A 15,289-nucleotide genomic window follows, 5' to 3' on the forward strand; every position below is an offset into this window, starting at 1 on the left:
TCTGACACTAAAACTGGTTTGATAATTGTTCCACTGGGTATCACAAAGACACAGCTAGACAAATGGAAGAGATGCTATACTGACTAAATCATGATACCAAAATTTCAATCTTGCAGATTAATATGCAAAAGTTTCTGTTGAAATTTAGCTAATAGATTTCCAGTGGTCATTGACACAAAACAATCTTTCAAGAAAATAAAAGGTTATGGTTTAGTATTTTTAGGTAATGGGTTCAAAACTCACTGACGTTAGAAAATTCTGTTTCCAAGTCTTTAAAGCTTGTACATATGACAATCATCACAGTTTTTGTCAACAACAATAAAAAATACAGGACTTCCCTGGTGGTTCAGTGGTTAAGAATCCGCCTGCCAATACAGGTGGCCCAGGTTTGATCCTTCGTCCAGGAAGATTCCCTATGCAACTTAAGCCCATGTACCCTAGAGTCTGTGCTTCGTAAAAAGAGAAGCCTCAGCAATACAATGAGAAGCCCATGCACCACAACTAGAGAAAGTCTGTGTGCAGCAACAAAGACCCAGAGCAGCCATAAATAAATAACAATGGAAACACATAGTGATGACATTATTTTTAAAACGTTGCCTTCCTAACTTGAGGCAGTTACTTTTTCATTCATTGTTAGGACATCACTTTTATTCTAAGAGGGTTTAATTTATTATCATTTTAAATATGCTATGAAAAGATCTAATCTATTTGGGACTTATGTATGAAAGAGAGGGAGGGGAAAGGGAAAAAGGAAGGATGGAGGGAAGGAGAAGAGGGTGGGAGGGACAGAAAGGAAAGGAAGGAGGTATCTAAACTGCTAAGTCATTTCAGTCGTGTCCGACTCTGTGTGACCCCATAGACGGCAGCCCACCAGGCTCCCCCGTCCCTGGGATTCTCCAGGCAAGAACAATGGAGTGGGTTGCCATTTCCTTCTCCAATGCATGAAAGTGAAAAGTGAAAGTGAAGTTGCTCAGTCGTGTCCGACTCTTAGCGACCCCATGGACCACAGCCTACCAGGCTCCTCCATCCATGGGATTTTCCAGGCAAGAGTACTAGAGTGGGGTGCCATTGCCTTCTCTGACTTTTAAGTACACCAACTCTTATTGTCATTAAACAAATAATCAGTGAACTTCTCGGTATTTGGGAGTGCCACACCAGTTCTCCATGAAGGAAGGGGGAGGAGAAATTATCTATACTTTAGGACTTTTCTCTGTTATATCTTTCTTTGAGTGGTACACACACAAACACAGCTTTTCAAGTATTTTATAATTGAAGTTACCAGAAGCCTGGTAGCTCAGATGGTAAAGAATATGCCTGCAATGCAGAAGACCCAGGATTGATTCCTGGGTCAGGAAGATCCCCTGGAGGAGGAAATGGCAATCCACTCCAGTATTCTTGCCTGGAGAATTCCATGGACAGAGGAGCCTGCGGGCTACAATCCATGGGGTCTCAAAGAGTTGGACACAACTAAGGGACTAACACACACACACCTAACTGAGAAGAGAAGCAAACAATATCTTAAATTGGTACTGCTACTAGAAGCACCTACACTTTCACCCATCTATATAGAGCTAACTTTGTACACTGCATGGTTTATTCTAATACTTGTTTCTTAAATCTTTAGTTTTGCTTTCTAAGTTTGTTTCAACAGTGTTTCCTGACAAAGGAATGCATTTTAGTATGTTTTTTCTGTGTTCTCTCTGTACTGGATTTCAGTCATTTTCTTTGCAATAAAAAGACCAAGTTTAAAAAAAAAAAAAGACCAAGTTTTTAAAAAGGGAGAACACTGGAAGAAACAACAAAAGAGGTTTTTAATAAAATCTTATTAGACTTGATTTATGTTAAAGGTTGTACTGAATACCACATAATTCAAAATGTCACTAAGTACAAATTATGATGCTTTCACCATTTTATCAGTTACTATCTCAAGGTATATGCTATATATACTAAAAGCAAGATTAATGATAAAAATGTGTGTCAAATTACTGCTGATAATCTGGATTTTTTTCTTATTTTTTCTGCTTATGGCATCTTTGTTTCTACTATGCAGTGGCAGATAAAGAGCTCATACTTGGAGAAGGACAATCTCAACTTTGCCATTTTCTTGTTTGGTCAGAAAAGGATTTGTGTGTTATTTTCTTTTGATAGTTTCACTGCAGGTATGTCTTTTAAGCCATTTGTGCATTGGTGAAGATTAGCTGAATTAAAATCAGTTAACACAAGCTATAAATAATCTTAACAAAGCACACTTAAAACTGCAACATGCTACAGCTAGGAAGAACAAATGAACAAGAATAACTCTTATCAACTTTTCCATATTGAAAAGACCTAAACTTCTCTTTGGATACCTCACATACCAGACATAAAATGTGATCATCTGTCATTCAGATCAAGGAACAGAAATATGTACTTATTTCAATTTTTCTTTTGAGACTAAAAAAAAAAAAATTAGGGTTTTTAGAACTAAAATATAAGAATAAAGTTTTCATCTCCCACCTCCCATTCTCGAATGGCACACAACACTGGGATATATATTTTCCACTCTAGAGACTGTTGACTTAACTACAGTGGTAACAATAAAGATGGAGAAAAATGAATGAAACTGAAACACATTAAAGGAGTTAAAATCATTAGGACTTGGTGACAGTCTGTGAGGTGTGATAAAGAGGGAAATGCCAAACATAACTCGTATAATCCTTTCTAGCTTCACTAAGATATGGAATGGTAGAAGAGAACCATGTTTGTTCTCTCTTCTTTTTGATTGTGGGAATCAAGAGTTCTCCACATGTTTAACTGTGCATCCAATTAAACACCAACTAACAGGTAATTTCTTAATCTGGATGAGTAGTGTATAGTGGAAGACAAGAAATAGTTAAACAATACTCAATGCTCACAAAAATTCTAATGAAGATAAAAAATGAAAAATGATAACAGCAATTTCCAAAATGGGCCACTGATGATCTTAATGGCTTTAGTAAGGCATTGAGAGTGAAAAGCAAGATCAGATTGGACTGAGGGTTGAGAGAAGGAAAGTATTAATATACAGACAGCAAATATGAACCATTCTTTAATAAGCTTAATTTAATAAGTGTAGTGGCTAGTTAAGCTTAAGTAAATGACAGTGATTCACTAATAAACGAGCTCTCCAAATATATGTTCTTAAATTCAACTTCTCACCCATCACTATGAACTGCTCTTTCAGAACTGTTGGTGTATGCTCAGCCACTCAGTTGTGTCCAACTTTTTGTGACCCCATGGAATGCAGCCCACCATGTTCCTCTGTCCATGGGATTTCTAGGCGAGAATACTGGATTGGGTTGCCAATTCCTACTTCAGGAATCAAACCCATGTCTCCGGAGTCTCCTGCACTGGCTGGTAGATTCTTTATCACTGAACCACCTGGGAAGCCGTTCAGACCTGTTGCTTAGCTGCTAAGTCGTGTCTGACTCTTTGGACTATAGCCCATCAGCCTCCACTGTCCCTGGAATTTCCAAGGCAAGAATACTGGAGTGGGTTGCCATTTTCTCCCTCTAGGGGATCTTTCTGACCCAGGGATTGAACCCACATCTCCTGTGTCTCCTTCACTAAGGCAGATTCTTTACCCACCAAGCCACCAGAGACCTGTTAATGGGTATGAAATCCTCTATGTTGTACTCCTCATCTTCCCATGTGCTTCTGGGAACTTACTTCTGGCACTTACTTACTTCCTTTGTAACCCCAGTTGTTGTCATCTTCTCAAGTGCCATCACTTGTCCCTTCTCTGTCTTTTCATTAGACCTAGTCCATATGGTTAGTGCACAAGAAGAATAAATACCTATTGAAGCTTCACATAAAGCTTTAAGCTATATTACACATGAAGCTGTATTCACTGAAAAGTCAGAGAATGAAACGTGCTACAAAAAAGCCAAACCCTGGACTTCCTTGGTGGTCCAGAGGTTAAGACTCTACTTCAGGGGGTGAGGGTTTGATTCCTGGTCAGGGAACTTATGATCCAGCATGTCACATGGTGGGGCCAGAAAAAAAAGCAAAACCCTGTAAAAGCTACCTAGCCAAAGCAATAATCAGTAAGTAGCTAACTGAGCTGTTTCAGAAAAATAAAAAATCTAAACACAGTTCAGTTCAGTTTGGTCATGTCCAACTCTTTGCGACCCCATGGACTGCAGCACAACAGGCTTCCCTGTCCATCATCAACACCTGAAGCTTGCTCAAACTCATGTCCACCAAATCGGTGATGCCATCCAACCATCTCATCCTCTGTCATCCCCTTCTCCCCCTGGCTTCAATCTTTCCCACACCAGGGTCTTTTCTGATGAGTCTGTACTTCACATGACTTCAGCATCAGTCCTTCCAATGAATATTGAGGCCTGATTTCCTTTAGGATTGACTGGTTGGATATCCCTGCAGTCCATAGGACTCTCAAGAATCTTCTCCAACACCACAGTTCAAAAGCATCAATTCTTCAGTGCTCAGCTTTCTTTATGGTCCAACTCTTTCATCCATACATGACTACTGGAAAACCATAGCTTTGACTAGGTAGACCCTTGTTGGCAAAGTAATGTCTCTGCTTTTTAATATGTTGTCCAGATTTGTCATAGCTTTTCTTCCAAGGAGCAAGCGTCTTTCAATTTCATGGCTGTAGTCACCATCTGCAGTGATTTTGGACCCCAAGAAAATAAAGTCTCTCACCGTTCCCACTGTTTCCATTGTTTACTCAGGTAAACAGTTACTTGAGCATATATTAATATATCTAAATTCAGTCAACAAACATTTACTGAATAGCTATTATGTGCCAGAAACTATTCTATTGGTACCATCTAAATGGCTCAGTGATATATCTACAGCACCAAGAACACTGCCAGGGATTGTTCAAAACATACAGCTGAATATGAGTAAAGGCAGTCAAGAGCTTTAGTTCACTGCAAACTATTACTGGAAAATCTACCAACTTTTCCCTAAGCACACTCATTCACTCTGCTTTCCCTCCTGTGAAAAAGAATGACACAATTGTGCTCTGTGTGTGCATGCTCAGGCACATCAGTTGTGTCCAACTCTTTGCGACCATATGGACACTATATAGCCCACCAGGCTCCTCTGTCCATGGGATTTTCCAGGCAAGAATACTGGAGTTGGTTGCCATGCTGTCCTCCAGGGCATAATCCTGACTCAGGGATCTGCTGCATTGCAGGTGGATTTTTTACCCACTGAGCCACCTGGGAAGTTCTAATTGTGCTCCAAGGCAAATATTCTCTACTTTGGCACAAATTTCAATTCCTCTTGTGAAGATTTCCTAAGATTACCTTCTTTCTTTCCCACTTATCGCTTGCTTTTCCTTTTTAACAAAATCACTTTCACCAGCATATAAATATAATAAAATGCCCTCATCTTATAAAAAAATACTCCCCAGACAATATCATCATACCCTTTTCTGGCACCACCACATTTCTCTGCTCCCTTCTACAGACAGTTTCTTAAAATAAAATCTCTGTTTATATAATCACTGCCTCTAATACCTTTTTAGCCCACTGCAACCTTCTCTTACCCTCATCTTTGTAACTAAAAATGTCACCAATAAAGAATACATTGTCAAAATTTTCCTGGTGGTCCAGAGGTTCAGAATCCCCCTTGCAAAGCAGTGGACATGGGTTCGATCCCTGGTCAGGGAACTAAGATAAAAGAGAGTCCAAGCATCGAATGTCGCAACAAAGGTCCCACGTGCCACAACTAAGACCAGATGCAGTCAAATGAATAAAAATTTAAAAAGGAATACACTGTCAAATACTGTATGATATCACTTACATTTGAAACCTAAAACATGACACAAATGAACTTATCTATGAAACCAAATCACAGACATAAAGAACAGCATTGTGGTTGCCAAGGGGGAGTGGGCAGGAGAGGGATGGACTGGGAGTTTGGGACTAGCAGATACAAACTATTATAAACAGAATGGATAAACAACAAGGTCCTACTGTATAACACAGGGAACTATATTCACTATCCCATGATAAACCATGATGGAAAAGAATATGAAGATGGATGTATATAAAACTGAATCACTTTGGACTGCAGCCCATCAGACTCCTCTGTCCATGAAATTTCCTAGGCAAGAATAACAGAGTGGGTTGCCATTTCCCCCCTGGAAAATCCTCAAATACTTGAAAATAAAACTACATGCTTCTAAATAACCCATGGCTCTAAGAAGAAGTCACAGAAGAAATTAGGGAAATATTTTGCACTGAATGATAATAAAAACACAATATATCATAATTTGTGAGATACATTTTAAAAAAGGGCTTAGAGGGAAACTAATAGTTTTAAACACTTAAAACAAGAAATGTTTATAATCTATGATCTAAGTTTCCAAATTAATAAATCAGAAGAAAAGCAAATGAAACCCAAAATAGGCAGAAAGAAGAAAATAATCACAATAAAAGCAAAAATCAAAGAAACAGAAAACTGAAAAAGCTAAACGACGGTTCTTGGAGCTGACAATAAAACTGATAAACGACTAGCTAGACAGATCAAGGAAAACAAAAAGAGAAACTACAAATAACCAATAGCAGGGGAAAGAGAACTTTACTATAGATCTTACAGACATTAAAGAATAAGTATAGCTTATTAATGACACTGGTCAATAAATCTGACTGAAAAGAAAAAAATTACCAAAACTGACATAAGAAATAGAAAATTTGAATAGCTTTATATTTAATAAAGAAATAATAAAGAAATTTAATTTGTAATTTAAAATCTTCCAGTAGAGAATACTAGGGGTACAGATAGCTTCACTGCTGAGTTATATTAAACACACAAGGAAGAATTAATGTTAATATTTCACAAACTATTTTAGAAAATAAGAGATGAAGGGAACATTTCCTTGCTCCTTTTAAGAAGCCAGCACTATCCTGATATCAAACCAAAGACATTATTAGAAAAAAAAAAAAGAAAAAAGAAACCTATAAACATCACCCACTCAACGCTGGCATCACCGCCCCCGTCCCCGCTCCCCCCACAGGGCAAAGGTGAAAAATCTTGAACTAATATTTCAAAAAGAAGAATGGCCAATAAGCTCATAAAGAGGTTCAATGTCATTAGACATCAGGGAAATACAAATTAAAACCAGTATGAGATACTGCTAATGCCCAGAAAAATGGCTGAAACTAAAAAGAATGACAATACTAATGTAGGATGTAAAACAAATGAAATTAGTCCTGAATATTCATTGGAAGGACTGATGCTGAAGCTGAAACTCCAGTACTTTAGCCACCTGATACAAAGAACTGACTCACTAGAAAAGACTCTGATGATGGGAAAGATTGAAGGTGGGAGGAGAAGGGGACAACAGAGGATGAGATGGTTGGATGGCATCACTGACTTCATGGATGTAAGTTTGAGTAAGCTCCGGGAGTTGGTGATGGACAGGGAAACCTGGCATGCTGCAGTCCATGGGGTTGCAAAGAGTCGGACATGACTGAGCGACTGAACTGAACTGAAAACAAATGAAACTATTATACACGGCTGGGAAATGGAAGTGGATAAGGTAGGACTATGGTACAACCAATTTAGCACGCACTTGATACATAATCCAGAAATTCTACTTCTTTCTGTATGACTCAGTATACCAGTAAGAAAAGAAAATACAAGTTCACACAAAGAATTGTTGTCAATGTTTATAAATACTCAAGTCTTAACAGGTCAAATCTAGAAACAACTCAATGTTTATCAACAGGTGAATGAATAAATAAATTTTGGTATTTTTATACAATGGAAATAAAAATGAACTATGAATATAAAGAAAAACATTACTGACACATTCAAGAACATGGAAGAATTCCAAAAGTATATACTGAGCAGAAGAATGCAAATATATACGCCAAAAAACATATATACATTGTATGGATTACATTTATATGAAATTCAAGAGAAAGCAAAACTTACCTATAGTGACAGAGAATAGATAGCAATTGTGTGGGGCCAGTGGTGGGGTGAGGTGGACTGGAAAGGAACTTGAGGGAACTTTGTGGGTTGAAGGAAATGTTCTAATTCTTAATTAACATGTTGCTTACAAAGGTGCACATGTCTATCAAAACTCAGGCTGTACATTCTATGTGCATTTTTTATGTGTAAACATAGCTGACTTAAAAAGTGAAAGAGTGGTATGACACACATACATGCAGCAAGTTTTCTCTCGACCTCATGTCACTCACAAAAATAAATGGAGCTAAATATAAACAAAGGAAATAAAACTGTAATCACATTAAAAGAAAAATAAGAAGTCATGTTTATGATCCTGGAGATGGAAAAACCTTCTTTAACAGGACATTAAAGAGCAAAAGCTTTATACAAGAGAAAGATAAATTTATTCATCAAACAAAATCTTTTAGACCATAAAAGTTAAATGGGCACTAAGTGGGAGAAACATTTGCAGTATGTGGAATAAATTATTCAAATCCAGAATTCAAACAAAACAACATAAAATAAAAACAGAAATTTTCCTAAAACTCATTAGGCAAAAGGTATAGCCCAAAGGGCAGAAGAAATAGGCCAATTAATCCACATAGACATTAAATGGATGACAAATCTGTAAAGATGATGAATCTCCCCAGCAATCTAGGAAATAGAATACTATTTCCTACTCAAAAGACTGGTGCTTAAAATAACAAATAGCAGTATGCATGTAAGGAATAAAAGGAAATACAAGTGCAGGTATTGACTAGCACAATTACCACAGAGGGAATTTGAGAGTATATATTAACTATATACTCTCAATATTCAACAATTTTATTTCTTGCTTTTTACCCAAAAGAAACTCACATGCACACAAGAAGGCAGGAATAAAAGTTATCCACTACAGCAATGGTTATAGAAATGAAAATTTGGCCAACAAGATAAATATCAAAGGGAAATGGCTAAATAAATTTAAATTAAGATATGAAATGGATGCAATTAAAAGAACTGAATACTTCTATATGTAATATATTATATATAATAACATGAAAAAGTATCTAAGATCTATTGCTGACTGATTAAAAATACAGAATAATATATCTGTACAGAAATTAAATGAGAAAATTTTTATATGTAATGATTCCATTATATGTACATATAAATGCATTTGGAAAGACTTGTAAAGGTATGCATGAAGTAGCTCTGGTGAGATGGAAGAGGCAGAATATGGAGAAGGCTATTATTAGGGGTCCTTCTTGCATTACTGGTATAAATTAATGTTTAAAAAAACAAATCTGTTGATTTTAGATGAGCTTGGAATTAATGTCTGAAGAACCGTTACCACAGGCTTTAAGTATGGTTGTTGCATCCTCTGGAAATGAGTTCCTCATACAAACAGTTTGGGAAACCCTTACCATCTGTGGCCGAGAGTATCATAATAGTTCACAACAAGCAGTGATGACCTCTAAGTCTCTATCACAAGTTGCCTTCAAAGATTTTTCAAGTTTCTCTCAATCTAAGTCAATCTCAATTCTACGGTCTAGTTTTATTTTCTTCATAGTAATTAAAACTATCTTAAGTTACCTATTCATTCACTTATTTATTATCTATCTCCCACTAAAATGGGAATGGCAAGATAATTCTGAATTCACATGATTTGAGTCAAGCCATTTAGCGTTTGTTACAGTATAAAGACACATTTTATTTACTTACCTTAGTTGGAAAAGGAAATTTGGAAGGTTCTGTTTTGCATGGTGTATGAATAGCCGTTAGAGGGGGAGGCCATGAATGCGTCATCTCCTGAAATGTAATTATTACAGTTTGTTTTCAAGCAGGTCAAGGATAAAAATTACACAGCTAAAAACCAGATCTGTATTATAAATGCTGGTTTTGTGACTGCTCCTCCAAAGGTGTACATATTTAATCAATAAATATTAATTAAGCACAATGTGTGCAAGGCATTATGGGGTAGGTAACAGGAAGACAGTTCATACTCTGACTTCAAGGAGGTTAGAGTTAAGGTGATAAGACCTGTGAATAGTTATAGTAATCAGCCTGTAACCAAATACAGGGCACATAGTAAAATGCTATTAAGGAAGAGCTTGCTATAGGAGTGGGAAAGGGGGATAACAGTAAGAAAAGAAGCCAGCTTTTACTGTGTACCTTTAATGGGCCACATACTATGCTATTTTACATCTGTTACTCAGCTAGTAGTCATAATGACATTATGAGGTAGATACCATTATTATCCTGACTCTGTGTAGGATAAAACTGAAGCACAGAGATTAAGCTATTTACTCAAGGTCATACACTTAGTAAGTAATGGACATAGAATTTGATCCTGGGTAGTCTCTCTACAGAGTCCATTCACTGATCCGAAATTTTGGTCAAGTGGAGAAAATCAAGAAGAAAGGTATCAAATGCAAACATAGAGGAAGACAGACAAGTAAGACTACATGTCTGATTTCATTCAATGCCTTCTGTCTAATCATATGCCAAGTATGTCCAAGTGGAAGTTTGGATACAATCACAATGTACACATTAGAGAAGCAGGAAACAGAGAAGTATCAGACCCAGAATAAGGAAGAAGTGTTTTATCTCTGGCATGTAGTTCAAAGCCAGCTGTCAAGTAGATTGAGAAAATACAATGAATTAAAGGTGGTATAACCTTTAGGAATTTATCCTATAGCTATAAGCACAGTTATGTAAAGATACATGTTCAAGGGATACACACTAAAAAAATGAAAACAACCTAAACATCAACAACATAGGATTAATTAAATTACCAGACACTCATACAATGGAACACCAAGCAAACAGAAAAATGAGAAAGTTACCTTCTGAAAGGAAATGATACCCCCAGTTACTGTTAAATGCCAAATACAAATCAGTGTATGTCCTCATAAATGTTTATTTATGGAAAAATCTCTCAGAGATAGTTAACCTTTGGACAACAGAATGACCGAGGGAAGAAGAGACGAGAGCACTTGACCCAGCTTCCACCACTTGAATCTCCTGATAGTCACCTGCACTCAGCTTGCCCTTTATCCTCTTACAATGCTTTATGTCTCTAATCGTATTTCACTTTCTGAAGTAATTGTATATAGTTGATTATTTCCTACATTGTGCTCGAAAATGTCAGCTCAAAGGGTGCAACACTAACACTATTATCACCACTATATCCCTGGTGCTTGACACACAGTAGGTACACAGTAAGCTCTGAATTAATAAATTATTTCTTACAATAAATATATTACCTTTAGACTAAAAAAATCTTTTTATTTCCTTTAAGTTTGTGATGGGGTTCCCAGAAAAAATATGACAAGTATGAAGAAAACACAAAGGCAATGTGAACCTGAACTTGCTTATATGCTGCACATAGGGAAGGGAAAAGAAACAGAAACTTATATACCCCAGGTTTTCAATGTTGGCATTTTACACCTTAAACACCAAAATCCTCTCAATAAAAAATCTATTTAACTCCCTACTGTCAAATGACTGAGGATCTATTACACCCAAGGCCATGTGCCAAGTCATATATATATATATATATATACATAAAATATATAATAAATGGCTTCCCTTGTGGCTCAGCTGGTACAGAATCTGCCTGCAATGCGGAAGACCTGGGTTTGATCCCTAGGTTGGGAAGATCCCCTGGAGAAGGGAAAGGCTACCCACTCCAGTATTCTGGCCTGGAGAATTCTGTGAACTGTATAGTCCACAGGGTCACAAAGAGTTGGACAAGACTGAGCGACTTTTACTCACTATAATAAATGGTCAGTAACATCATAGAAATAATTAAATACAAGAAAATGTTAAGATTTCATCCAGGTATTAATGTGCCATGCATTTCTGAGGATTTAAGAGTAAAGATTTATGGTCCCTTAGACTTTTTACGTACATGGCAACTGAAAAATGAAAGCAATGAGTCATCATTGTGGTCTGATGACCTGATATAGGGATAAAAAGGATTTCAGTGGGATTCTAAGAAAAAACAGAATCTGTATATGACTGAAGAGGAAGAAGAAACACATTCTATGAAAGTTTACAGAGATGAAAGAATAAGAAAGTGTATGGCTTAGGGAAATCAGTTTGGGAAAGTGGTCCATCTGTAGTGGGAGAGGCTGAAACTGGCCTGTATACAGACTAACATTTAAAATGTTAAATTTGCACACTATTCTTTTTAGGGGCCTTAGAGAGCCTGAAAACTTCTTAGAAGGAAATTATGAGGACAAAGGATTAAAGCAAAGAATATGGTGGCAATACAGAAGACAGATGAGCAGGAAGACTCCAGACAGAAAGTCAGAGTGAGGACTGTATATTACAATTACTAAAGCTCAAAGTGGCAGAAGTGGAAACAAAGGAACAAACATTTTCAAAGTCCTGCATGTAATTTTGTGGTTAAACAGAACATGAGAGAAAAAAGTGAAAGATAATCAGGATTCTACAGTTAGCCAGGAAGAACAGTGATACTACTAATAGAAGTTAAGTCTGATAAATATGGCTTCAGACTTATCTGAAGAGGCAGGAGAAACCCAGAGACCCACCTAAGAAGCAATGAAGAGACAAAAACCAAAACCCAAAGGAGGCCAGGACAGGAGAGAAAGATTGAATAGCTGTCTAACAGCTAAAGCCCAAAGGATGGAGGAAAATCTCATCAAAGAAGAAAAAGAGAGGAGCACTGGCTTAAAAAAATGCACTCAAATTTAAGAGATAAGAGAAGACACAAGCTTTCCCAAAGGGCAACTTTGGAATGTTGAGAATGTGAGACAAGAAAAGGTGTGTAGAAAATAAAAACAATGTAACACAGTCAAGGAAGAAAAACAAAATGGTGTTTCCAGAAGGAAAAAATAAAAATTCTTTAAAACAGCAGAAAGAGTAGAGAACACAAATGAAACCTCTAATGGCATGGGAGGTAATGACCTTGGAGAAACAAGTTCAGGAGAATGGCGGAGGTAAGAGAGATTTTAGTAGGCTAAAGGAAGGACAGGGAAGCCTGGTGTGCTGCAGTCCATGGGGTCTCAAAGAGTCGAACACAACTTAGCGGCTGAAAAACAACAAAAGAAAAGAAGGAGAAAATAAGTGGCAGCAGCCAATGCAAGCAGTCTTTCAAAATCACATACAGTGAAGGGGACTTCCCTGGTAGTGCAGTGGATAAGAGTCTGCCTGCCAAAATGCAGGGGACATAGGTTTCATTCTGATCCGGGAAGGTCCCACATACCTTGCAGCAACTAAGCCCATGTGGCACAACTACTGAGCCCGCACTCTAGAGTTGCAACTACTGAAGCCCGCGTGCCCTAGAACCTGTGCTCTGCAACAAGAAGCCCATGCACCAAACCAGAGAGTAGCTTCCACTCGCGACAACTGCAGACAGCTTGTGCAAAGCAACAAAGACCCAGTGCAGTCAAAAATAAATAAATAAAAATTTTAAAAAAGTACATACAGTGAAATACAGGTACAGACACAAAAATTCAGGTGTACACAAAAAGTACAATTAATATTCGACTGATGGTCTTTGTCTATTGAGCCAAAAACAGTTTATTTTTCCAACAGACATTTTCTTTTCCCAACAGAAGAATGTACTCTTTAGTCATGTGTCAAGTTTAAACATATTCCATTAAACACTCAAAATGTGTAGTGTTCAGAGAAGACTTATGTATATCTGACCAGTATATACAGATGAACTACAAAGCAAGCTATTTTCAACACAATGGGTTGATAACTACTGAGATTTTAAGCATTTCAAATTATTAACTGATAAACCTAAGAAGGTATAGTTATATTTGGTTTCTTCCTCTCTTCAAAGCAAACTGTTAAGACCAGAATTTGTTTTTACTTACAAACAAAACCCCCAGCTTTTTGAGGGCAAATATTAGACAAACCAAGTAGTTCAGAACTTAAGTATGAATATAAACAGAAAAGAGTCAGTTATTTTTGATGGACACAATCAGGTTATACATGTAATCAGTCTGCTGCAGCTTCAGGTACTTTGTGAAATACAGGGGGGGAGGAGGCTAAGAGGGTAGCAGAGCATCATAATTAAAGAGACAAACTATTTTTAAAAAACCCAAAAACTTACTTTAAGAATTTCATCCACACAACTCACATCCCCAGAAGCAGATGCCTGAAAAAAGAGGAAAAGAAACATATATTAGGTCTGAAGCCATTTCTTATTAGGTTTTTATCATTTGTTGTACAGATTTAACATTATTAGAAATAAAACTAATATTAAAGATATATTTGGTATCCCACTACTCAAAGCCAGAACACTAATTAGAATCTTTGGACTAATTTCCTTAAATACAAAATTTCAAGCACTAAAAAATTTTAATCACCAAACTACATGCTTGGAAATTTAAAAAAAAGTTTTCCAAGAAATCTTATCTTTCTTATACTTGGATTAGAAGTAACTTTTAAAATGTAGTTTTTTTAGCTGAACAAGATGTCAAAATTTAAAAGTCGATTTACATACAAAATATACTATGATACTGAGATATCATTTCACATAAACTAACAGAGTAAAACCAGTATTATTGAAAGATTAGCTGTCTGGAACACAATGGACATTTTACATAATATTTCTTAAATCATGAAAGTTAAGTTTATTCTGAAGCACAAACAACAATTGAGTTATGGTGAAGTCTAGCTCTAAGGATCACATTATAATGTGTAAAGAAAGAACAAATCACCACTTTACTGTTCTCTTGAGAGGAGTAATTAGATGACAAATGCCAGGAACAATGCGTTTCCTAAGGCCACAAGAAAGATTTTTAAATGTCCTCAAAACATCATTTTACCTATCCCTCATCCCTTCCCCCACTGTTTTAAGCTATGAGCTATAATTCTCAGCTACTGATATGGCTTAAAAATTTTTTTATTGCAAAAACTAGATTAAAGGATAAAATTTCAGCTATTTCACAAAGAATGCTCACTATTCTGAATAGAATGTTTTGGTACATAGTTCTAAGTACCCTAAATTTCAAGCCACCACTATCCCTGGAGCAGTTGCCACAAACCAGAGAAAAGGATCATGGCATCCAAATCATAAAACATTACCGTCTCCATGCAACCAAAATAGTTTCAACATTTACCACAATGAACCATGCAATGAGAAGTAATTTTTTTAAAACAAAAGAAACAAAATGTATTATCCCATAAAATCAAAATGAGGAAACCTAAGGTATTGAGAGATCATGTTTTAGTTCTATAACTGACTTGTAATTTTAATATCTGAAAACAACGAATGACTTTTTTTCTACTGCTCAAGAGAAGTATCTAAGAGCTCTATGGATTTACTTGGGAGTCAATCACAAGTTTGTCCTTAAACTTTTACATTCCTTAC

At 36.6% G+C, this 15,289-nt stretch overlaps 1 protein-coding gene across 4 annotated transcripts in view; it reads right to left on the reverse strand.

Moving 5' to 3' along the window:
* AFF4 (ALF transcription elongation factor 4) overlaps nt 1-15,289 on the reverse strand; it is a 79,370-nt gene that overhangs the window by 33,194 nt on the left and 30,887 nt on the right. For 3 of the 4 annotated variants that reach the window (XM_061151295.1, XM_061151293.1, XM_061151294.1), the window contains 2 exons: nt 14,027-14,071; nt 9,658-9,744 (listed from right to left, as the gene is read on the reverse strand). In XM_061151295.1, coding sequence (XP_061007278.1) covers nt 9,658-9,744; nt 14,027-14,071 — 132 coding nt within the window. The remainder of the gene's footprint in view (nt 1-9,657; nt 9,745-14,026; nt 14,072-15,289) is intronic. The other variant, XM_061151296.1, reaches the window with a different exon arrangement.

This window comes from Dama dama, chromosome 9 (genome assembly GCF_033118175.1).
Source record: "Dama dama isolate Ldn47 chromosome 9, ASM3311817v1, whole genome shotgun sequence".
In the NCBI taxonomy this organism is placed as follows: domain Eukaryota; kingdom Metazoa; phylum Chordata; class Mammalia; order Artiodactyla; family Cervidae; genus Dama; species Dama dama.